The sequence below is a fragment of the Sturnus vulgaris genome, chromosome 6 (genome assembly GCF_052056855.1).
Source record: "Sturnus vulgaris isolate bStuVul1 chromosome 6, bStuVul1.hap1, whole genome shotgun sequence".
Classification (NCBI taxonomy): domain Eukaryota; kingdom Metazoa; phylum Chordata; class Aves; order Passeriformes; family Sturnidae; genus Sturnus; species Sturnus vulgaris.
The window spans coordinates 46,074,956-46,100,257 of NC_142248.1; the positions used below are offsets into that span (position 1 = coordinate 46,074,956).

The following is a 25,302-nucleotide window of genomic DNA, read 5'->3' on the forward strand; positions in this document are numbered from 1 at the left end:
AGGGAGCAAGCCTTGGAGCTGGAGGGGATCCAGGGAGCCACGGAACAGCTGAGCTGCCTTGGCAGGCAAGGAGAGACTTGGCTCCTTCCTCCCCAGCGACACCATTTTGCTTTTAAGCTGCTTTGATGGACAGGGAAAAGGATGGAGAGGCTGGGAGTTGATGTTGCTGCTCGTCGAGGTGCTTGGAAAATCGGAGTATCCAGTTTGGGTCACCTTGTTCTCCAGCCCAGGAATGAGTTGAGGCCAAGCAGCCTGGAAATGTGTCCAGCAGCTTTGCTGGGAAAACGCTGACCCCTGAGGGTCCTGTGAAACTGGAGGGAAAATTCAGGATGTGGGGAATTTGGTAGGAGCAGAGTACATTGGATTCTGTGATCAGGGAGTGTTCTAGTAGTAGAAGGAGTAAGAATCGTGGAATCACAAAATCCTGGAGTGGTTTGGGTTGGAAGGGGCATTAAAAATCACCCAGTTCCACTCCTGCCATGGCAGGGACACCTTCCACTGTCCCAGGCTGCTCCAAGCCCCATCCAGCCTGGCCTGGGACACTTCCAGGGATCCAGGGGCAGCCACAGCTTCTCTGTGCGCCCTGTGCCAGGGCCTCCCCACCCTCACATTAAAAAATTCTTCCTTATATCTGAGTCTGAATCAACCCTCTTTTAGTTTAAAACCCTTTTTGCTGTCACTCCAGGCCCTATAAAAATCTGTCCTTCCTTGTAAGGTTCCTTTAGGCTCTGGAAAGGGCTCTGAGCTCTCCCTGGATCCTTCTCTTCTCCAGGTGAACACCCCCAGCTCTCCCAGCCTGGCTCCAGCCCTTGGAGCATCTCTGTGGCCTCCTCTGGATTTGCTCCTGTGCTGAGTGCCAGGGCTGGGAGAAGAAAGAAAGAGAGGGGGAAAAGGGATGGAAATTGGAAATTTTAGGTGTGTCTCAATTTCTGAGCAAGGAGCAATGTCCCACTCTGAAGGAGCCTGTTCTCCCCTGCCCTGCCTCATCCCGTGGGAACAAAAAACCGCTGAAACCCCAAGAGGCTTCGCTTCCCTCCCTAACAGGCACCAAAATCCTGCCAGACCCCCCCCGACAGAGAGAACCCCTTTGGGAACAGCATCCAACCACAAGCAGGACGGCATCCCACCTCCCCAAGGGTTGACAAGCACAGAGCAGCATCTCCAAAGGCTTGAAACAAATCCAAAAGTTTATTTCCAACGAGTACACAGACCATGTGGGATGGGGATGCGCTACACCACGACTGGCTTTCGCCTACAACCACCCCCTCCCCAAAATCCTGCTGCTGGCAGCGTGGCAATCCACAGACAGACTCACCACCAGCAACCTTTGCAGGCAATAAAAGTCCTTTTTCCAGTACTCCAGATGTTTTTTTGTTTTTTTTTTTTCCTTTAAAAGCCTGGGGGTAGTGGAATGTTGTTGGAGACCAGGCTGGAAATCCAGCATGGGCATGGAGGGATGGGTGGGATTTTTGTTGTGAGGAGGGGAAACAACCTTGGCAGGCGATCTCTGCTTGGCTAACAAAGGCAGATCTGTGTAAATAGAAATACTGGGGTGAAATACCTGGCAGCACACCAATGGCAACACCACAACCTACAGAAAAATCAAGCCCAGCAATGTAAAACACCTTCAAGGAGTAGTTTGGGTTAATTCAAAATCTCCCCCTCCCCGCTCCCCCATATTCATGCAGGTTTATTTCATCCTCTAAGTTATTAAGAATTCGAGTTGTAAAATAGGCAAGTCGTTTAAAAAAATTATTACAAACCACTTTTTATGACAGTGCTCGAGAAAGGGGTGGGAGCCCCGGGTCAGACCGGCTGCACTTCACTCTCTGTGACAAAAATCAGATTAAAAACAAAAAACAAAACTCAGGATGGGGTTTTTACATCTCTGCCTGGTAACACCAAAAGTGAAACCAGCTGCAGAGCAAACCACTTCATCCACCCTTCATCCTAAAGCTACGGGAGCTGTAGTAAAAAGATCAAAATTGAGGGAATTAAGGAGGGCTGGGACCACCTAGGCTACTTGTGGCTTATAAACATTCCCAGGTGCCAAAAGTTTGGAGTCCAGTGTGAGAAAAACTGGCCTTCTCTGTAGAAGAACTAGAAAAAGAGTATGAAAAGGTAGAAAAACCAAAAAGCACTTTTTTTTTTTACGGGCTAGAAAGAGTTACCAAAAGGTACCTAAAGATTTTTGCCCTCCCAGATCCACAGGGATTTTTAAGCTCACACCTGATTCAGAACTGGTCCAGCGGGGTCACCACAGACCCCCAAACCCCTTTGTGACACCCAGCTCGTTTTGTACACAAATCCCCACGTTATGATTCCCAAAGTGATGATTCCCAAAGTTTCCCAGGAGGATGGAGGAGCAGGGGAAAGCCAGGAGGTGTTTAGCAGCAGAAAGGAGAGACAAGCCACGTCCACAAAAGTATGGACCCAAGGAGGAGCCCAGAAAGGTGGCATGTGTCCCCCAGGAGCTGGGAGCAGATGGAGCAGACCTGGGAATAACTCCCCAGCCTGGCAGGGAGCCCAGGCTGTGTGTAAACAGGGAATCAGGCACCTCTGGGAAGGGGCAGCCCCACGGCTCCCAGAGCTGCTCCCATGGCCCTTCCCAACGTGGGCAAGGGGCAGCGGGAATGGGAGAGGAACGGGGGGCAGGAAGGGGCAGGAACATCCCAGCAGAAAGCAGCATCCCATGGTGGGACAGCATCCCATGGAGGAGCAGCATTCCATGGAGGAGCAGTGTCCCACCATGGAGTAGCATCCCATTTTGGAGCAGTATCCCACCATGGGGCTGTATCCCATCATGGAGCAGCATCCCATGGTGGAACTGCATTCCATGGAGGAGCAGCATTCCATGGAGGAGCAGCATCCATGAAGAAGCAGCTTCCCACCATGGGGCTGTATCCCATCAGGGAGCAGCATTCCGTGGAGGAGCAGCACCCCACCATGGGGCTGTATCCCACCCTGAAGCAGCATCCCAGCACAGAGCAGCATCCCAGCACTGAAAACCATCCCAGCAACATTCCAGACCAGCCCCAAGGGAAGGAAGTGCTACCAGGACCGGGGAAAAGAGCAGGACGGAGCGCGGAGGGCAGAGGCACAGAGGTGTAGGAGAAAGGAAAAGACCCGGAAAGAAGCGCTCGGCTTTGATTTTCGGATTTCTGGCTCGCCCTGCACCCGGGCTGGCCCCTGCCCTGTGGCAGGAGGGATTTCAGGCACGTCTAAGGCATCTCAGGAGCTCTCTCTGCTTCCAGAATCGCCTCTGGTTTCCTCCCTACGGCTTCTGCCACCAGCACGTGGTGCCAAACGCTGGAAAAGAAAAGTCTGGAGCGGATGAACGGAATGAAAACTCTCATGCACTACCATTGAATGTCATCACAGGGCTATGGGGCACCAAGCACGACACAGGAATCACTTTTACTTGCAGAACCCAAGCTAACCATAGAGAGAATGGGAAAAAGTGGGGTTTGCTGGGGACACGGAGCTGCCAGTGTCCCCTCCACCCACCCCCCCCGCTATGCTACAGCCAGAAATGAAAAAGCACAAGACCAAACATTGAGTAACAGCACAGCCACCTAACCTGTCGCTATATATTCGACAAATCAAAAATATTAGCTTGGAAAGAAACCAACAATATCATTCCAAGAGGGTTATACACATCCCTAGCAGTTAACTTTGCTCAGCACAGCTCTGGTGCTTTAAATATGGAACAATCAAACAATTTTGTGAGCAGAAAAGTGACACAGATTTATTCTTTACATGGATTTTTTTTTGTTGTTTTTTTGTTTGTTTGTTTTTTTGTTTTTCTCTTTCTAGGCAACTCTACAGACTTCAGATCTTTTGCCTTGCAATGCAGATCATCTGATTCCCCCAAAGGTGGCCAGGTTCTTTAAACATGCACATCTCTGTAGCTTCCAGGCCGTGTTTGGATTTTTTTTTTTTTAAACTTATTTTTGTTTAAATTCTGCAGACCAGCAGGTCGTCCCCATTCCTAAAAACTCTACATCAGTGTTCAGGGTTGGCCTGAGTGCCTGTCAGGCTCCTCCAGGGTTTACAGGATCACACAGAAGAACTTCTTCTCTCTGAAGGGGTTTTCTGAGGCTGGGACAGGGGTCAATAGAGGGTCCTCCTTGGCGTGGGCTTCACAATATGCCATCAGGTCTGCTGCTGCTTTGGACACCTGCAAAAGGAGGCAGGAAATCAGGGGTTAACTGCACCACCTCGTCACTGCCTTGTCTTCATTTTCTTCTGCCTTCACTCAGAGTCAGGATTAAAACCCAGGAGATGAATTTTCTCATGTTCGGACTTGGTTGTTTATTAAATCTTATCTAAAGTACAGAGAGTTCTGTAACACTTCCAGCTACCAGCTAAAAGGGAGATCAACTTAGCTAGTTATGAGGTCTTTTAAAACTAAACAAGCCAATAAAGAATTAACACCTGTATTATTTATACTTTTGACCCAATAACCAAACTTCTGTCACCAGCAGTGCAGCACTGATTGTCCAACCAAAAACTACTGCCTGAAATAATGAAGAAAAAGGAACAAGAAAAGGAAGATGGGGCAATGCCTGTTGGATCACAGAAATCTGGAGTTTTTGAGCTTTCTGTGCTTTCAGGCACAGACCCCCAGGAGAACACTGCTTTGGACCTGAGGCCTTGGAGAAGGCTCCAAATTTGAGTGATGGAGTAGAAATCACAAGTGTGTAGTGAATTGGAAGTGTGTGTTTTCATAGGGTGATGGGTTTTAAATTTAAAGTTTTTATAATACAGTAATAGGACAAGATGGGGTTTTTGGGCATCGTCTCTTTCTTTGTTCATCTTTCTTCTTCCTTCTTCTCCATGGTTTCAGGCAGAAGTTTCTGGTTGGTCAGTCGGTGTCACTCTAAGAGTCATGGAAATCGAGTTATTGGGTCAAAAATATAAATAATATAGGTGTTAATTCTCTGTTGGACTTGTAGCAGTTGCCTCTGTGGCCATTTTTCCTCACTTCTAGCAAGGAGCTGGAAGTGCTCTCATAGTCTCTGTGCTTTCTGATAAAATATAATAAACATCCAAGCCTGAACACAAAAAACCCTGTTTCAATCGTGTTTGTGTTAATCCTGGCTCTGAGAAGAAGACAGAACAAGACTGATGACAAACCACGAATTATGTGGTGCAAAGCCCCTGCACTGCTGCCTACAAATGCCCAAGAACCTCCATCTTGTCCCATACCTATTATTATATTCTAAAACCCCAAATTCCAAACCCTTCTCCATGTGCAATCACACACTTCTATTTAACTACACATTTTAACTCCATCACCCACATTTGGAGCCTTCTCCAAGGCCTCAGCTCCAAAGCAGTGTTCTGCAGGGGGTCAGTGTCAAAAAGCACAGAAAGCTCAAAACTCCCAGATTTCTGGGTTCCAACAAGGAGGAGCCCTGTGTTGGGGACATGCCACCTGGGGAGGTGCCACCAGCAGGGAAGGGCTGGCAGCATCCCTGGGCAGGGAACAGCAGATCTGAGAAGAGAACCTGACCAACAGCACATCCCTGCTGGGGCTGGTTCTGGGCTGGGTCTGGGCTGGTTCTGGGCTGGTTCTTCACCTCTGGGCTCTGAGCTGGTCTGTCAGCCTGTATTCCCATTCCCAGCCTTCCCCCATTCCCATCCCAGCCTGACAAGGTTGACTTTAGCATCCCTGCTGGCTCTCCCACACATCCCTTGGCAGGAACATCCACAGCAGCATTTCCTGCCCTCACCCACCAACCTCGCTCTTTATTCCAGCAGCTCCCAAGCCACCAAAGCTTCTCTCCCTGGATTTAAGCTCTTAGCAAGGAGCTGAGATGCCTTGGGGACAGTCACTCCTTCCCACCACCCCACAGGGCTCCAGGTGATGCTTCCAGCTGCCTCTCACCCCTGGGAGGGCTCACAGCCAGGCTTGGAGCAACCTGGGATAGTGGCAGGAGGACGGAACAAAAAAGGGCTTTAAGGTCCATCCCAAACCATTCCCAGATTCTCTGATCCCATCTCCCACTGCCTTCAGCCAGAGCCATCAGGAACAATTCAAATAAAAGCATCCCCCACAGCAGCCACCACCTGGCTCCACATCCACACTTCGGGCAGCACCAAACACCTCTCAGCATTCCCAGAGCAGCTCCCAAGGATCCCCTACCTTTATCCTGTCGATGTTGGCCTCCATCTTCAGCTGCTCCACCAGCTTGCGGGCTTGTGCTATGCTAGCAGTGTTGTTGCTAGCCATGGGCAGGAGAGGAGCTGCAGGGATGGGCTGTGGGCAGGAACACACCAGGATCAGCACCTGGGATGTCCCCAGCCCTGCAAACCCCCAAAGGATGGGCTGGGGCTGCACGTGTGCAGTGTTAGAGCCATCAGAATGAGGGGGTGAGGATGGGAGATGCCAAGGCAGGGACACACAGCCACTGTTGTCCCCAGAGTAGAGTGAGAGGAATGTTGGATTTGTCTTTACAAAACGAGCTGTGGGTCTGCTGGTAGATTAAACCAGCACTGAGAGAGAAAAGAAACCATGGGATGGATTGCACTGATTGATGAATGGAAAAAGAGATTTGCCTTTGCAAACAAACTGTAGGTTTGCTGAGAAATGAAATTGGGTATTGAAAGATGAAATTGGATATTGAAAGATGAAAGAAACAACGGGGGAAAACCATAAATTCCATAAAAATTAAAAGGGAGGGTTGTACATTAGAGGGGAATCTCAGGTGTTCTGGGAAGTCTGGACCTCTCAAGTACCTCAGCCAATGGGGAAAGAGAGAGGGAAATTGGGATAAAAAAGAGGCTGCATCCTCTAAAAATTTGAGTGACCCCATGGCCTCTGCCTTTATTCAAATAAAGTAAAAGGACTCCTCTGTCTCCTTTTTGGACATGTGGTATTTGTGGATTAATTTTCCTAACAAGAGACAACATCACTTAGGTGACACTGGGGCTGTCCAGAGCCCAGCCGAGCTGTGCTTTGGGCTTTGCTGTTCCATGAAAGTCTGTGACAGCCACCAAACCCAGAGAACAGGATTTCTGTGCCAGACTCATTCCCTGCCCATCATCCAGCCCCGTGCCAGTGCCCAGTGTGTGTCCAGCGTCCCTTGGCCTCCCTGGCTTTGTCCCTGCTGCCAATTTGCACATTGAGATGCTAAACAGGATGCTGGAGTTTCCTGTTTCTGGACATTTCTAGCCCAGGCAGGCGGGGGATGCTCATTAAGGCCAAGCCAGGCTGGGTCCTGGATGTTTTTCTGGCACCTTCTACCAGCAGTGAGCTCTGGCACAGGAAGCAGAATCCCAGCATCCAGCTCCTCCAGCAGCACTCCTGCCTGACTGGGGCTGCCTGCCAGCTCCAAAATGTTGTTTTTTTTTTTGGGGGGGGGGAATGTCCTGCAATAGCAGGGCACAGCAAGACCCCTGGGTGATGGGACAAGCCCTAACATAAGGGAATTGTGTTTTTTTAAGGAAGAGATGAGGGCATGCCCAGCTCAAGCTCATCTTAGAGGGGTTAGAGTGTTTGGAGAGAGGGATTTATAGAAGGAATTAACCTGGCACTGCTGCCTGTGCTTGAAGAAAAGTCATGCCAGGGCCAGACAGGGTTTGAGGATGAGGAGGGGAGCACAAGGAAAGGTTATTTTTTTACCAGAAGTCGATCTCTCCGGTGATTTTTGCCTCTGAGGGAAGCTCTGCTCCTCTTGGCCCTTCACTGCCTTCAGATAAAGAGAACAGAAAGCAAAACTCAGCTCCATGGGAACTTCACCCCCAGCACCAGTGACCCCAGAAGTCCAGGGGTGCCACATCCCCAGGTTCCTTCCGTGCCTGCCCAGCCCCCAGTGACATTTTGTGTTTGCATTCAGTGAGGTTTTCAGCACAGGAAGAGGTTTCAGGCAGTGGGCAAATAGCCCAGGGCTGCTGGCAACCCTGCAGGCTGAGGATGCACAGGGCCAGGGCATGGATTTAAGGGCATGGATTTCACATATGGATTTCACATGGATTTTCATTCTCTGTGCTGCACACAGCTCATGGTGGGGTGGTGGACAAAATTCTCCAGCTCCTGACTGGATCTGCTCCTCTCAGGCTTATATCAGACATATAAAAAAGTATTGCCCAGAATCAGCAGAGAAAGGTCAAAAAAACTCAGATTTATGGGATCCAACACAGGCCCAGCTCTGTGCCATGGCTGGAGGTTCAGCTCAGCCCCTGCATTGTTTCCCTGCTGGTTTATCTCATCTCTCCCCTCATTTTTTTCATGGCTGGAGCAGCAGAGTGCATTCCTCCTGCTTTTCCTTTCCCTGCAAAGCCATGGAATTTGGAGAGCCCTGGGTTCTGGCACAGCAGCTGGGAAAGCTGGTGCAGGTTCAACCAAGATGCTGCTGCTGCCTGGTTTGGGTGGCACAGAGACTTTCCTAATGTCATCCCAGGAAAATGTCATCCCAAAAGGGTGTGGGGGTGGCACTTGGGGACTTGGGTTAGTGCTGGGATTGGCTGTGCTGAGGACTCGAGCTTAGAGGGCTTTCCCAACCTAAACAATTCCCTTTCACACACAAAGGGAGTCACTTCAGGGATTTCAGTCCTTCCCTGTTTAGGATCCAGGGGATCAGGGAGGGCTGCTGAGAGCACCTGCATGGCTGTTACAGGCCTGAGCCTTTCAATAATTCTGTATATCCAGCCCTGCTGCCACCCTCCTGCAAGGAAACCCTGCCCTGCTCTCACTACAGCCAGCCCTAGGGACACTAAAATGAGGAAAACAGCCCCAAAAAGGAGGTGAGGGAAGGGTGGGACCCTGGTGGGAGGGGTCACCTGTGAGCACAGGGCTGCTGGGACAATGTTGGGGACTCGGGGGCGACTCAGAGGAGCCTCCCAGGAGCCACCACAGCCTTGGCCACACTCAGCTGCTCTGCAGGTGCTTCAAGTAGAAACGAGAACCATTTTGGGGCCAGTGATGGTTTTAGAGCGTTTCCTCCACCATGAATAACAAAAAAAAAAAAAGCAGCAGGTGACACTTCAAAGCGAGCTGGTGAATGTCCCACCCAGGAAAACAGAAAAGCAGCTTTTAAATCCCAAAGAGAGGAGACCCCACTGTGCCTCCAGGAAGGTGTGGAACCATCAGGAGTAACCCCAAAATTCCATGGGTATTTTTTTTTTTTTTTTTGGATTGGATTTATCATAGAGAGATGGAATGGTTTGGGTTGGAAGGGACCTTAAATCCAATTTAATTTTCATTTAAATTAAATTTAAATCCTTAAATCCAATCCCATTCCACCCCCTGCCATGGGCAGGGACACCTTCCACTATCCCAGGCTGCTCCAAGCCCTGTCCAACCTGGCCTGGAACATTTCCATGGATCCAGAGGCAGCCACAGCTTCTCTGTGCCAGGGCCTCACTCTCATTATGAAGAATTCCTTCCCACTATCCCATCCATCCCTGCCCTCTGGCTATTCCCTGTGTCCTGTCCTTGTCCAAAGTCCCTCTCCATTTTTTTGCATCCCTTTAAACAAACTCAACCCTTTCCACACACAGTAAATAACCCCCCAGCCCCTCTGCACAACAGACAAATATCAAAGCAACCTGGCAAGATCCCGAGTTGTAATTACAGAGCAGAGCCCAAAAGAGACAATATCCATGTCCTGGCCAGTGTTAAACATCATTAGCATGAAAATAATGAGGAAGGACTGATTAACCTGTGTGCTCCAAGGCAGGAATCCCATTATCCAGGCACACAAGTGCCATTAAAGGAGGGAAATAAGGCACTGCCTGAATTCCCTTGGGAGTGCCCCAAAACTCCTTTTATTGCAGGCAAAGCTCAGCACAACAGCTGGGGCTGTGAGAGGAGCCCTGTGATCGTGGAACATCAGGAAATTTGGGTGGTTTTTACCTTCGTGCTTGGGATTTTGCTGCCTGAGCTCTGATGGAGAGGATATGGAGATGAATTGGGATAATGCTCCTGTATCCAAGAGCTGGGAATACCCAAATTCCCCAAATGGGGTCAGGCAGGGCTCTCTGCATCCACCACATCTCCACTCCTGGCTCTGGAAATTCCCAGCCCAGGGAGGGATGTCACTGCTAGGAAATACAATGCCTGGAAAAGAAACTTCCCTCTAAATGCCACACTCAAATATTTTGGCTTTTTTTTTTCCTTGGATCTGATGATACTTTCTGGGGTTTTGTTTGGTTGACTGCAATGAGTAAAGAGGAAATGGGGCTTGAAGGAGAGGAGGATGCTCCAGCAGCTTGGCTTGCCTTAAATCTCTTTCCTGGGAGGGTGGGGAGGCCCTGGAATAGAATTCCCACAGAAGCTGTGGCTGCCCCTGGATCCCTGGAAGTGTCCAAGGCCAGGCTGGACAGGGCTTGGAGCAGTCTGGGACAGGGGAAGGTGTCCCTGCCATGGCAGGGGATGGAGTGGGATGAGCTTAAAGTCTCTTCCAACCCAAATCATTCTGTTTTTCCATGAAAAACGCTGGCAAGAAATTTTTTCAGCTGTACACGAAAATTTTGCTGCTGATTTTTGTTAGTTGGGTCCCTAAGCTCCAATAAAAAATCCACCTCATTTGTTGCTGTCTGCTGAAGGAAGAGCCTTTGATACATTGGAATGACTTTTTTTTTCTGTCACCAGCAGCACCCAGCACAAAAAAAATCCCAAAAATCCCAAAAATTGGGATTTAGGCAGGCAAACAAAGAGGCACATCCCTGATCCCTGGTGCAGCTGGGCCAGCTCTTGGTCTGCTCATTCCAGCTTTCCCAAAATCATCTTTTATCCATTTGATGGGATGGGATTGGGGTTTGAAGTGCTCTGAGCTAAAAGCCACCATTGCTCTGGGCCAAGGGACAGCCAGCCCTCCTCCACCCCAGTCAGTGCCATCCACCCGGGCTCCTGGATGCAATCCCACACCAAATGGCACAGCCAGCCCACAAGAGCCACTGCAAAAAGAGCATTTCTTGCTGCTGAGCCCTCCTGCTAAGCTGCCATGCCATTCCTCCCTGCCAGCCCGGGCTCCTGGGGGGCTCTGGCAGCCCAGAGCTGCCAGCTCTGCTGGCAGGAGCCATTCAGCTTCCCTTGCCAGCCCCTTGCCAGCAGCAGCTGCTGCCTGCTCTGCACAGAGCTCAGCTCAGAGGCTGTGGAGCAGAGAGGATCCTGGAATCCGAGTGCCTGGTGCTGGATCCATCAGCAGCTCTGGCTCCAAAGCCGTGGAATCAGAGCTTCACCACCCCCAAAAGTTTCTTCTCCTCTTCTCGTTGGGTTTTTTAGCTCAAGGTCTGCGTGGGTGGAGATTGGAATTCTCCTGAGTGTTGTAAAAAAAAAAAATGGCATTTTCTCATCCCTGCAAGCGTCCAAGGCCAGGTTGGATGGAGCTTGGAGCAACCTGGGATAGTGGAAGCTGTCCCTGCCCATGGCAGGGGGAGGAAAATGTGACCTTTAAGATCCCTTCCAACCCAAACCATTCCACAGCTTTATGATTTTAAGGGTGATTAATTAGTGCAATTACCCTAAATAGGCACTGCCATTACAGAAGGGGGGGGTCTCTCAAGGCACATTTTGCACTGGGTTGGCTCTGTCACTGTCCAAAGGCAGCACAAACCCTGGGAATCATCCCTGGGAAGCACTTCCTGACATTCCTGGAAAAGCAAACAGCCCCTGAGTGAGATTTCATGGCTACCACGAGACACCTCCTGCATCTCCCAGGGTCTGAGAGGGTCTTTAACCCATCCAGCTGTGGTCCTTTGCACTTCCAAACCAGTGGAACACATCCTCTCCTGAGAACTGGAATAGGAATAGGCAGGAATTGGCAGCCCAACCACTGGAGGGATTTAAAATCCACGTGGATGTGGCACTTGGGGACATGGCTCACCAGCAGTGCTGGTGGAATGACCTTGGAGAGCTTTTCCAACCTGAATGATTCTGTGATTCAATTTTCCAGACTTTTAAAATTTTTTTTACCTCCCAGCGTGGTTTTTTTCCTGCTTCCCACAAAACCCATCTCTCCCCTCTGAACCAAAAGGAAAAGCAGGAATGAAACAGAAAGTGCTGACATGGCCAGGCTGAAACCTCTCTGTTCCCTCACTGCAACAACCAAAAGCAGCATCACCCACCCCAAAAACTGCTCCTTTTTGGGGTGAAAGCAGCAAAAGTCATATTTTCCATCCCTGATGCACCAGCATTTTCCACTCAGCTTTAGCAAAGTGGGTGAATCCCAGTGGGACAGCCAGGATTTTGGGGAGAGCAGGCATCACCCAGGAGGGGTTGATCCAGAAAAAAGGGGATTTTTTGGACAAAAAAGGGGATTTTTTGGACAGAAAATGGGGGCTTTTGGTCCAGGAACGGTTCTAGACTGGGTATTATAATGGAGAAATTTGTCCCAAATCTCATTCACAATGGGATTTCTCCTTGTCCCTTGTGCTTCCCAAAAGCTGAGCCCAGCCCAGCTCGCTGCATTCCCACTGAGACAATCAGGCTCTCCCAAAATCTGCCTTTTCCTCCCCAAAATCAGCCAGGATGCAGCATCCAGGAGGGATAATTGGGAATAGGAGCGTGGGAATCCCTCGTGAGGGGCTGGATGGTTTTGCCAAGCATCTTGTGGCTTTTGCTAAAAGCCATGGCTAAAAATAGGTGTTTCAGCTAAAAAAAAAAAAAAATAAATTGCTAAATATATCCAGAAAAGTATAAAAATACAACAGGCAAAACAGAAAATAGCAGAGCCACGTTTTGCAGGGGGTGGGAGATGGGATAGTCCCACCCATCCCAACAGGATTTACAGATCTGGCTGGGAAAGGAGCCTTAATACACCCAAATTCCACATATTTCACTCTTTCCTGAAGGAAAGAAAATGGTCTGAGCTCGATTTGTGCCTGTGAGGCAAAGAAAACCTTAATCCTGAGTGGTGGTTCCAGCCACAGCTCCCAGCCCCTCTCCACAGGGATTTTATTCCCTTTCCCAGCCTTTTTTTTTTTTTTTTTTTTATCCTGGATGTCCAACACAGTGTTTAAATCCCTGGGAAGCAGCTTGCAGGTCAGAGATGTGCTGGTAGATAAATAAATAAATTAATTAAAAGACAACAGAGTGGAAAAAAAAAACCGAGCCTGTTTCCATGGAAACAGCTTCCTTATCCCAGCAGCATCCATCCCTCCTGCCAAACAGGAGAGGTGGGATGGGAGCCCCTTTCAGCCCCAGTTATCCATCCCAGAATATTTGGGCTTGGAAAGGGACCTTAAATCCCATCCAATCCCACTCCCTGCCATGGCAGGGACACCTCTCATTATCCCAGACTGCTCCAAGCCCTGTCCAACGTGGCTTTGGACACTTCCAAGGCTGGGAATTATCAAGGCAAGGCAAAGAATATTTTTCTTTTTTGAAGAAAGGAAGAGCTCAGCGCTGGGATTGGCTGTGCCAGGGATGGGATGTGCCCTTCACCCACCTTGTGTGCCAGAGCTGACCACGACTGGAGCCCAGATGGAGTCAGGGTCTCACATTCCTGCTGTGTCCCTTTTCCCTGGAGCACTCCCTGCCCCCATGGGCATCACAGAACCTCTGCTCTTTGTTTTCTCTCAGGCCCCCAACGGCTCAAACTGAAGCAAACAGGAACCAACCTCCACTTCCTTTTTTTGTTTTTTAGGGTTTTTGTGGTTTTTTGTTTTTTTTTTTTCAATAAGATTGTTCAGGTGAACAATCAGCAGCCTGAGATGTCTGCTCTGGTTCTTCCTGCCACCGTTCCTACAAGATTTTTTTTGGCTCTCTCTCTCCATCCCACTGCCACAGGGAGGGAGCACAGACCTGCTCCAGGGTTGGAAAAAAGGTCCAGAATCATGGGAATTCCACCAGGGAATGCACTGGTAGTTGAGCAAAACCCCAGGGTTTGTTATTTGGTTATAGGATTGTTATTTGAGGGGAAAATCCTTGGGAAAAAAAAAGTGTTGGTGCACAAGGGATAATCCCAGTGGTGGGAGCAGATCAGGCTCTGGGTGTTCCCTCACCTTGGCCAAATAGTGGGGAATTTAATAAGGATGTCCAGATTCTGGGGAATAAGGATGCCCAAATACCAGGGAATAACATGCCCAAATATTGAGGAATGCCCAGTTACTGGAGAATTCAAAGATGCCCAAAAACCAAGGAATACAAGTGCCCACATAAAGGGCAAATAAGGAATTCCCAGATGCCTGGGGAATAATGATGCCCAAAAATTGAGGAATAAGGATGCCCATAAAGAGGGAAAAAAAAGAATTCCCATATTCTTGGGGAATAAGGATGCCCAGATACTGAGGATTCAGGATGTCCAAATACTGGGGAACAAGGACACCCAAATACTGGGGAATTCAGGGATACTCAAACACTGAGGAATAAGGATGTCCCCAGAGAGAAAAAAAAAAAAAAAAGGATTTCCAGATATTTAAGAAATAAGGATGCCCAAATACTTGGGAACAAGGATGTCCAGATTCTGAGGAATAAGAATGTTTGAATACTGAAGGATAAGGATGCCCAAATATCAGGGAATAAGGATGCTCAGATACTGGAAAATAAAGATGCCCAAATACTGAGGAATAAAAATGCCCAAATACTGGGGAACACGGACACCCAAATACCCCAAAATTGGGGAATTCAGGGATACCCAAACACTGAGGAATAAGGATGACCCCAAAGAGGAAAAAAAAGGATTCCCAGATATTTGGGGACTAAGAATGCCCAAATTCTGAGGAATAAAAAAGCCCATACTGAGGGAAATATGGATTCCCAGATATTTAGGAAATACAGATGCCCAAATGCTTGGGAACAAGGATGTCCAAATTTTGAGGAATAAGAATGTTCAAATACTGGAGGATAAGAATGTCCAAATAGCAGGGAATAAGGATATCCAAATATTATGGAATAAGGATATCCAAATACTGACAAATAAAGATGCCCAAAAACCAGGGAATAAGGATGTCCAAATATTATGAAATAAGGATGCTCAGATACTGGAAAATAAAGATGCCCAAATACTGAGAAATAAGGATGTCCAAATATCATGGAATAAGGATGTCCAAATTTTGAGAAATAAGAATGTTCAAATACTGAAGGACAAGGATGCTGTGACACCCCAGCAGGACAGGTAAATAAGGGCACACATCCTGTCCCAGCAGCTCCAGCTGCAGCCCCCTGCTCTCCACCAGGGCTCAGCCCTGCCACGGCTGCACTTCACCAAAAATGAAAGTGCCTTAAGGTTAATGTGTTTTTTTTTTTAAGGGGTTGGGTTTTTTAAGGTTTAATAAAATGTTAAACAACACCCAGAGGAGATTGGAGGTTGCTCCAGCACAGGAGAACACAGAAATCAGAAATCCCCCAAAATCCAGGGATGGATCAGAGTATCTCCAACACACAGATCACAGAATTCCAGACTGGTCTGGGTTGGAAGAAATCTTAAAGCTCATCCCATTCCAACCCCTGCCATGGGCAGGGACACCTTCCACTATCCCAGGTTGCTCATCCAGCCTGGCACTGAGCATTTCCAGGGACTGGGCATCCACAGCTTTCTGGGCACCCTGTGCCAGGGCCCCACCACCCTCACAGCCAGGAATTTCTTCCTTATCTGCTCATCCAGCTCTGAACTCCTGACCCTAAATTAAGGGAAGAAGCCAAGAGCTATTATTTCATGTTAATTAACATATCCAGTCATGGGTTTCAGTTTTTGACATCCTGCTCTTAAGTATTGGCCAGGGTCAAGATGAAGATCTTGATGGGAAGATGGGGAATGAGGATTGGAAGGGAAGATGAAGGGAGAGCTGCAAATGGAATTGTTTCTCCCAGCATCACATTTCCAAGAGGGTTTGGAAAGGGACAAACCCACCCTGAGCCTCACACAAATCACCCCAAATTCAAGGCTGGGGAATGTTTCAACTCCACCATCTCAGGGATTTCTCCAACCTAAATAATTCCATGATTCACCAATCCCTGCTCATTGGCATGGGGACACAGCCACCCCACAGGAATGGGGACAAGAAATTGTCCTGATCTGGTTAAAAAAATCCAATTTTAGGGGCACCCTCCACGTGAACACAGGAAATGGGAAGGATAATGTGGATTTTGCTGAGCCCACCCCCTTTGTAAATCAGTTTTCAGCTCAAATAAACCCCAAACTCCTTCTTTTTTGGCTACAGCCTCACCATTTTTTTTCCCAAAAATCCTCCTGCAGCAGGCAAAGGCATTTCAGGGCTACAGAAATCCTCGTGATGAGAAATCATCCTCCAATGATTTCACCCCAATCAAACCTTTATTAGAATTTTATTTTAAGTAACACTCACAAGGAGCCCAATGACCCTTTCCAGCCTCTGGGAATCACCCAACAAGTTGCATCAGCAAAGAAACAACTCCGTTAAGCAGCCCCATTAATTTGAGCCTCCCCCCTCCTCATCCCCCCCAGGAATTACCTGAGACTGCTTTAATTAGGTATCCACCGTGCAAAAGAATTAATTAATTGGTGATAAGCACCTGAACCACATTACTCATAAGGCTCTATTTCAAGCTTCAAATACAGCAAACAGGTCACAGCCCAGCTGAGGGTGTAGGCAGAATTCCCAGGGCTGCTGCCTGGTATTTCTTTTCCCATCTTTGTCATGGAAGGAATAAGATTGGGATTTTTTTTTTTTTTTTTACCTTAGTTTTTATTTTTTTATTAATTTTCCTTCCATCCTTGGAAGTGTTCAAGGCCAGGTTGGAAAGGGTTTGGAGCAATCTGGGATAGTGGGAATTGTCCCTGCCTGTGGCTGGATGATTTCAAGGTCTCCCCCAAACCAAACCATTCAGGGATTTCATTTCTTTTCCAGGTTTTTCACAGCATCCAGAGCTGGTGCCTTCAGAATTACTCCAATAGTGGCTGCACCACATGGAGATGGGAGCTGTGTGATAATTTTGGGGGGATTTGGTGTGTTTTAGGCGTGGGCTGTGGGGTAAAACCCTGTTATCTTGGGGCTGTGAGGGTTTCACATCCTGTGAAGTGAGTGAAGCATCTGCTGAGGGCAACACCCCAAAGTGCAGGTGGAGGCTCCACATGGAACGGGGGAGGGTTTAGCAGGTTCCTGAGGGGGGAAAAAAAAAGAGGAAAAGGAGAAGAAAAAAGGGTATAAAAGGAGGAGGGGGAAAAAGATAAATAAAAAGAGGAAAGAGAGGGGGGGAAAAAGGGAAAAAAGGAAATTCTGTGCATTCTGTATTTCCACAATCCATAACTTTGAAAAGGAATTTACTGTGGCTTGTGCTGGCTCTGACATTTCACAGCCTGGCAAAGCTGAGGCTGTGAGAGGGGGTTCTCCAAACCGATGAGGATGGGGGACAGGGATGAAGGCAGGGATGGAGAAAGAGGTGCAGACAGGGATACAGGGATGAAAGTGTGGATCAGGGCAGGGATGCAGACAAGATCTGGGCACGGATGTGAGCAGGATGTGGGCAGGGATGCACACAGGGATGTTCATGGCGGTCTGGGCATGGACGTGGGCAGGGATGCAGGCAGAAATGCAGGCAGGGATGCAGGAAATGATGTGGATGAGATCTGGGCACAAATGTGAGCAGGATGTGGGCAGGGATGCAGGTGTGGATCAGAGCAGAGATGCAGACAAGATCTGGGTATGGATGTGAGAAGGGATGCAGGCAGAAATACAGGCAGGGATTCAGACAGGGATGCAGGTGTGGATCAGGGCAGAGATGCAGGAACTGATGCAGGCAGGGCTGCAGGCAGGGATGTGGACAAGATCTGGGCATGGATGTGAACAGGATCAGGGCAGGGACACACACAGGGATGTGTGTGGGCACCCGGGCAGCCCTGCCTGCAGCCCTGGCACAGCTCAAACCAGGTTATTTGGGCGGGCTGGCAGAAGTAGGTTGTTGGTGCTGCCGCTCCCCGCTCGGTCGCCGGGCTGACCCATATTATCCCAATTAAATTTAACTCTCCTGCCCTGCTGCTGCCTCTGTCCCCTGTGCCCTGCAGCATTCAGGGCTAAAGTAGGCCCTGGTTATGGAGGCAGAGGAAGGAGGAATGAGGAGAGGAGGGCACGGCCAGCGAGGCAGAACTGGGGCAGGGGCTGAGAGGCAGCAGCAGAGTGTGCTCAGCAGCTCCCCTTTGCTCCAGGCCCGACCCACCTCCGTTTCCCCTGCCCACACTGCTCCTGCAGAACAGCAGAATTGGCTTTTCCCTGCCCAGCTGCTCCCTCGGAGCCTTTCCCACACCATTCCCTGCCCTGTCTCCATCCCCCTGAGCTCCACATCCAACACCTCTCCACCTTTCCTACAGAGCCCCAAATCCCTGGACCAGCCCGTTTTCCTCTCAGAGCATCCCTGCTGAGTCAAGGGCCCTGCTTTTCCCACCCTGCCGGCTGTGGGATGACACATGCTCAGCACACCCCGCGATTTACGCAGGCGGCAGGAGCAGCCGCCAGCCTGGGCGCTGCTTCTACACTTACACGGCAAAAAAAAAAAAAAAAAAAAGAATAAAAAAAATGAACAATTTGAAGCTTGAGAAACGCTGCAAAGCCGGGGTGAAGCAGCACAAGGAAGCTGGATTCCCTCCCTTCCCATGCAGGGATCCCTCACGTGTTTCATTTATTCTCCTCTGTGTCCATTCCCAGAGCTTTAATCCTTGTGGAATCACCACGATGCTCCAGGAGCTGCCTTCCCCAGGATTAAACACCTTTCCCTGCCTACCTGCTACTGGGAAATCTCTGTTTCAGTGGGGTTTTTTTCTATTTTTCCTGAGCTGTAAAGTCCCTGGAAGCAGCTGCTCGTTGGGGGCTCTCAGTTCCAGGCAGGATGGAGGAGCAGCATGGATTCAAAACCAACCGAACTTTTACATCATCTCCTAGAAACACTTACACAGGGCTTAGATTTTAGGCTTAAAAAATAATAATCAGCACCTCTCTTATTTGCTGCTTATACCTCTCCTTAAGCCTGGCTCGCTGCATTAAAAGAATCTTTTTATTCCCTTTATTCCCCATTTTTATTCACAGTGTGGAGGGAGGAAGGAGGAGGGAGAGTTTCCTCCACCACTGGCATTAAGTGGGGAGTGAGGGAAGCACCAGGGGTGGATACAAATCCCTGAGCAAGGATGTGAGGCTGAGCAATTCTATTAAATCAGCTGATAAATAATGCAAGGGGTTTTGATGGGGCCAGCCCTGCCAGTGCTGCACAAACACCACCAGGATATTAAAAATCCAAGGGATGCAGCACAGGCAGACTTCAGGAACTGATCCCAAAGCCTCTCCCAACACCTAAAGCTGTCCCAGGGTCACACTGGAGCTCTGTCCCCACCAGGTCCTTGCCTCTTCCCAAGGTTCTACACAAAGCCATGGAATCCACCAGGCCTGCTCCATGTTCAGCATTTCCCAAGGAGGGGAACCTCTGCTTGGGCACTGTGCAGCTGGCTCAGAGCTGCTCCAGCAGCAGCCACAGGCCTGGAGGTGAATTAGAAGAGGTTCAGAGAGGTTGTGATGGCTGGTCCCCAATTCAAGATCCCAAACTGCTGCAGAGGCAGCAAAGGAAGTCCCTGAGAGGGAACATGGAGAAGACCTGGCCACGTTCCTGCAGGACATCCTGGGGACACCTGGACCCACGTGGACTCATGGACCACAGCCATGGGGACAGCTCTGATCTGCCCTGAGTGCTGGGTGACAGCAGAGATCCCCAATTCCCAATATCCCAATATCCATCCCTGCCCTCTGGCAGTGGGAGCCATTCCCTGTGTCCTGTCCCTCCATCCCTTGTCCCCAGTCCCTCTCCAGCTCTCCTGGAGCCCCTTTAGGCTCTGCAAGGGGCTCTGAGCTCTCCCTGGAGCCTTCTCCTCTCCAGGTGAACATTCCCAGCTCTCCCAGCCTGGCTCCAGCCCTTGGAGCAGCTCCAGGGGCTCCTCTGGACTCTCTCTGGACACTGAGAATTTTTCCTCTCCTCAGGAGGCTCGGACCAAGCCCTGCCTGTTTCTCCCAAGGTTTCTCCCAAGGTTTCTCCCAAGTCTCCTTTGGCTGCAGACATAACAAAGCCCTAAGGGTGACAAATGTCACGTGCAGAGACATGCTGGCACTGTCCTGCAATTCCCTGGTGACAGTGGCATTGTGAAGACATTTTCCTGACACCCCTGACTCTCAACACCTTCTTTATTCTCCTTCCCTCCCTTCCCTGCACCTGCTCCAAAACAAAACCAAAGGGGAATCAAATCAACGCTGAGCATCTCCCATCAGCTGACAGCTGGTCCTTTCTTACCCAAAATGACCCCAAAAACCACAGCTCCTCCAAACCCACAGCTCCTGCACAGGAATTCACGGCTTCAGGAAGGATTTTAGGACAACTGAAGCCTGAAGAATCCTTCCAGCATCCCTTCAGGATTCCCCTAAAGTGCATCACGCCCCAGGCTGTGGTTGTTGGACACCTGGCAGTGCCATCCCAGGATGCTGCAACAGGTTAAATATTCCTGAACTCCATCCAGCTCCTGGTGTCTCCTCTGGGACACAGCTCAGACGGGAACAGGAGAGCAAACACAGCTCCTCCACATCCCTGCAGGCTGCACAGGGACACTCTGCCTGTCCCCAAGGAGCCACCACGGTGGTGGCTTTTCCCTGGCTGCAGGGGCTCAGCACCTGCTCATTGGAAAGGGAATCAGGAAAACAAATTATTAAAATGATTGGTGTAAATTGGGCAGGAATTTCAGGCACTGGGACTCTGCCCAGGGTGGAGTCCCCACCCCTGGAGGGATTTAAAAGCCGTGTGGATGTGGCACTTGGGGACATGAGTGGGAACGGACTTGAAGATTTTAGAGGGATTTCCCAGCCTTAAAAATTCCACGATTTTAAGCCTAAAGTTTCTAGCCACAGCAGCACCGACACGACCGGACCGTAATGACCATAATGACCGTAATTAGCACACGAAGCCACCGCGGCAGTGTCACCGCTCTCCTGGAGGTGCCAGCCTTGGGAACAGCGGGGCTCCAGCTCTTCCTACCCAGGCAGGAGCAGGAGCAGAGGGAGGAGGGGGATCCTCAGCACGGATTTACCCTGGGAATGTGCCAGAATTCGGGTTGGTGGCACAGGGCAACGATGTCCCCGTGGTCTCTGCCTGCGGGGATGGGCACAGGAAAACCAGGAACACCGAGGAGTTGGCAGTGGGTTTATCCCATGCTCTTCCAAGGATTTTTCCCCTTTGGAGAACCCAGGAAGGAGCAGTGATCCCTGATGAGCTCCAAGGCTCAGGCAAGGCAGCCCCTTCCCACACAGATCCCTTTTGTAGCTCCATCCAGGACTTTTCCAGCCAGGAAAGCTGTTCCTAGGAAGCCTCATGGGATGGACAGAGCCAATTTCCCTTCCCAAAGCCCTCGGGAGAGCAAGAGAGGGCAGGAAGATAAACCTGTTAAAATGAGAGATCAGCTCATAAAGGAGCTTATCCAGCAGCTCCTGGGAGCAGCATTTTGGGAAGCACAGCAGCACCCCTGGAATAACCAACCTGCACCTTCCTGGCTCGGGAATCTGGGTGAGAACATCACCCACAGCACAGAACTCCAACCACAAGAGCTTCCCTTGGATAAACTAATTAACCCGGGTTCTAACGAGGATGATGATGACAGACAACAGGGGAAGGAAACTGCTGAGTGAAAAGCCAGGGAAGGACGAGATAAGGTGAAAACTAATTGTGTTTGGGAGGATCAGCAGGTCCTGGTGCAGCTGCTTCCCAGGAATTATCCAGGGTGTCTCAGCTGCAAGGTGCTGATTTTTCAAGGCTTGGTCCAATGTCATTTTCAGAAGGGATTTTTATTCCCATTGCTCCTGGTGCTTGGAATCCATCATTCCTGCATGAAATGTAGGAGATGAGTGATTTTAGACTCCAGCCTCAGCCTGGCTGTGTCCTCACCCATGCCAGGTGAGATCCCTTCCAGCCCAAGCCACCCTGTGATTCCCTGATTCCCTGATCCTGCCTCCCTGCCTGCCAAGCACGATTCCCTTGCACATCTCTAATCAAAGGCATCATTAATTAATTAATCAATCACTGCCCTGATCCAACATCCACACCCCACCAACACCATCCCAGCCACTCTGGATGGGGTTTGGAGCAAGCCTGGCTTCTCCATGGAGCTAAATCCGTGTTTTTCTGAATCCTGCCCTTCCCAGGCCACAGTCCCTGTCCCTGCAGCCATCCCGAGCTTCCCCACGAGCAGCAGCACCAGGAGACCCCGTTTGGGATTTTGGGTGGACAAGGCCATTCCTGTGCTCTAAAGGGAGTGGGTTTGGGGTGGTTGCACCATTCATGAGGCATCCAGAAGGAAAAATGGACATGGAAAGCTGGGCTGGAAGTGAGCAGGGAACAAGCAAAGAATTCCTTGGTCGGTGGAGCAGGATGCACCCACATCCTTCTCCATGGAATGGGGTTTTATTTCCCGCTGCCTTTGCCCCCATCCCTCCTCCCCAAAAAGAGGCTGAGCCCAGAGAGAGAGGGAGAACAGCGAGAAAAGAGCCTGAAAAACGAGAAAAACTGAAAATCCAACGAAATCCCTCAGCTCGTTCCTCCTGCTTCCGACACACACGGACACATCCCATCCCAATTTCCCATCCCGCTTTTCCATCCTGATCCAGGCACAGGAATGACACCCTTGGAGAAGTCAAGCTGAGAATTGATGCCACTCGTGCCTAAAACCCTGTTTTCTCGGGGTGAACCCCTAAATCCCAGCCCAAATCGGGGCAATCCCAGCGCCGTGGTGGCACCACTCGTGTCCCGGGCGTGCCCGCCTGGAGCATCCCGGAGCATCCCGGCTGGGATGGAGCGGGACAGCCGCCCCTGGGCAGCGCTTTTTGGGGACACGGGGGGTCCGTGGGGCTCCAGCACCGTCTCTCCAGCCCTAATTACTATGGAAACAGGCAGCGCCGGCGCCTGGCTGTCCTCCTTCGGTGACTCACCGGGATTCAGGAGCCCCTGGAATTCCAGCGGGAGCATCCGCGGGGCTGCCAGGTGGGGTGGCACTGCCCACCCGGGGAAAATTGCCTTTTTATTGTGTTTTCCGCTTGGCGCGGGGTGGCAAAGCAGCAGGCGGGATTGGGGATTAACAACACTAATAATAATAATAATAATAATAATAATAATAATAATAATAATAATAATAATGCTTCTTCACAGCCATCGATCAACGGGAATCCCTCTAGGATTGCCTGCTCCTGATCTTGAGATCCCCCATGCCATGAAGCAGCCTCAGTTATCATCTCCCTCAGATCCAAAATCTGCCCCACAAAGCCACCACGGCTGCAAGGAGAAAACCCCACGAGATCCTTCGTGCTGGTGCATTATCCATAGGGAGCAAAGCCGGCAGCTCCCAGGGAATGTGGGAGAGAGGGTGGGCACGTGCAGGCACCGTGTGAGGACCACGGGTCCTCCCAAGGTGGGAATATCCCATTTTTGGGGGTGAAGCTGCCTCCAGGTGATGCTGAGACTGCCAGACTCGTGCTCCAGGTGAGCAGCCGGCAGCACATTGCATCAAGCAGCATCCCTGCCTCCTCCTTCAAGGCTGGAAATGCCTAAAAAAAAAAACCCAAAACTGGTGCCAAGGAGCAGCTGGGGCGATGCCCAGCCTTGTAGGGCCAGCACAGAAGCTGGAGTGGGATCGGACTGAGCCACATCCCCGAATCCCAAAGCACGGGGTGAGAAAACCCCATGGGAACCCTGGGAGCACCTCCAAACCTCCTCCTGGAGAAAGGCTTGGCCTCAGGGCTTTCCTGGCAATAATTAATTGAGTCATATTTCAATCCAGCCAGCGGCCATATGGTAGGAAAGAGGATTAAAATCGCATGCTCCAGTTGCATTCAGGGAAATCCAGTTATAAGGAAAAATCCTCAATGCCTGGCTGCAGCCTGCTGCCAGGGGATGGGCTCCTGCCACCCATCCACACGGCCCCAGCCCCTTTTCCAGGAGTGAGGAGCACGGGATCGCTGCTGAGGAGATGGATCATGAACAATTCGGGAGGGCAGGGGGGGAAACAGGGGAAGAAATAACCCAGAGCCAGCAGCAGGAACGGCAGAGGCAAATCAGGGCTGCTCCCAGCCCCTGCCCTTTGAGTCCCGTGCTTTAAGTTCATTAGGAGCTCATTAGTAATTGATTAATGAGGGGGTATTGCTGTGCGTCAGGATTCTCTTTAAATATAAATCATTTTCCATCAAGGAGGTGATAATTATGGAATCACTGACATGGATTGGAAGGGTCCTTAAAGCCAATTCCACTCCCTGCCATCCACACCTTCCACTATCCCAGGCTGCTCCAACCTGGCCTGGAACAATTCCAGGGATTTGGGGCAGCCACAGCTTCTCTGGGAAAGCCGTGCCAGGGCCTCTCCACCCTCCCAGCCAGGAATTTCCTCCTAATATCTATTCCAAATCTTCCCTCTGTCAGTTTTTTGCTGGATTCTCCCCCTCCCACCGGGGCAAGCCCTGGACCAGTTTTCCTTGAGCTGATTTTCCCGGGAATCCTTCACCTAAAGCACTGCTGGGAAAACCACGGATTTTGATAGAAATGCTGGGAGAGGGACAGCGTTGTAGGGGTGGCAGGATGGACATCACCCCCAAATCCCTCCAAGCCGGGCTGGGGCTGATCCCAGCTGAGGCTGCTGCAGGGATTTGGGGTTGGGAAAGTTTCCCCGTTCCTCCCTTCCTTCCCGTGATTAAAGGAAAAATCGGGGAAGAAAGAACACTACGTCTCATTCATGCACGGAGAAAGCCTTGCCTGTGATGGCAAATCAGCTGATTAAGGAGGATCAAACCCTCTAAATCCAACCTTTGTTGGGAGCCTGAACTCCCGGTACAAGGCAGGCACCTTGCCGGCTCCCAGGGAAGCAGGGTGGGACCCCCGCGCCCCCCGACACCGGGGGGGTCGCCGTGGGATGCGGGGATTTCGGGGGGATTTTGTGCGGATTTAGGAGCGGCTCGGTTCCCCACGGGGGTCAGTGGCAGCGAGTGGCGGGGGTGGGGACAGCCCTGCCCAGCCCCACCTGTGCCGGTGTGACCAGTGCCAGCCCTCCCAGCGCTCCCAGTGCTCCCAGTGCCCCCCATTCCCCCCCAGCCCCGCTCCCTCCCCCCGTGCCCGGCCGTACCTGGAAGCGGGCGGCGGTGCCCCGGTCCCCGCGGGGCGGGCGGCGGAGGGACGGACAGACGGACAGAGGGATGGAGGGATGGACGGACGCTGGGATGGATGGATGGAGGAAGGGATGGAGGAGGGATGCGGCCGCAGGAGGAGGAGGAGGAGGAGGAGGAGGAGGGTGGTCAGCAGCAGCCCCGAGCGGCGAGTCCCCACCCAGCTTTGTCTGCGCTCATCTCGCTGCCTACAGGAAGCGGCTCAGCCCCGACTTC

General features: G+C 50.7%; 1 protein-coding gene across 1 annotated transcript; it reads right to left on the reverse strand.

The window, feature by feature from the left end:
* Window positions 1-1,169: 1,169 nt before the first annotated feature.
* Window positions 1,170-25,302, reverse strand: GNG2 (G protein subunit gamma 2). The gene is made up of 4 exons (XM_088166464.1): window positions 25,047-25,302; window positions 7,631-7,697; window positions 6,152-6,265; window positions 1,170-4,180 (listed from the first exon to the last, which is right to left on the reverse strand). Exons 3-4 carry the CDS (start codon window positions 6,236-6,238, stop codon window positions 4,052-4,054), a joined length of 216 nt encoding a protein of 71 aa, XP_088022590.1. The 5' UTR covers window positions 6,239-6,265; window positions 7,631-7,697; window positions 25,047-25,302; the 3' UTR covers window positions 1,170-4,051.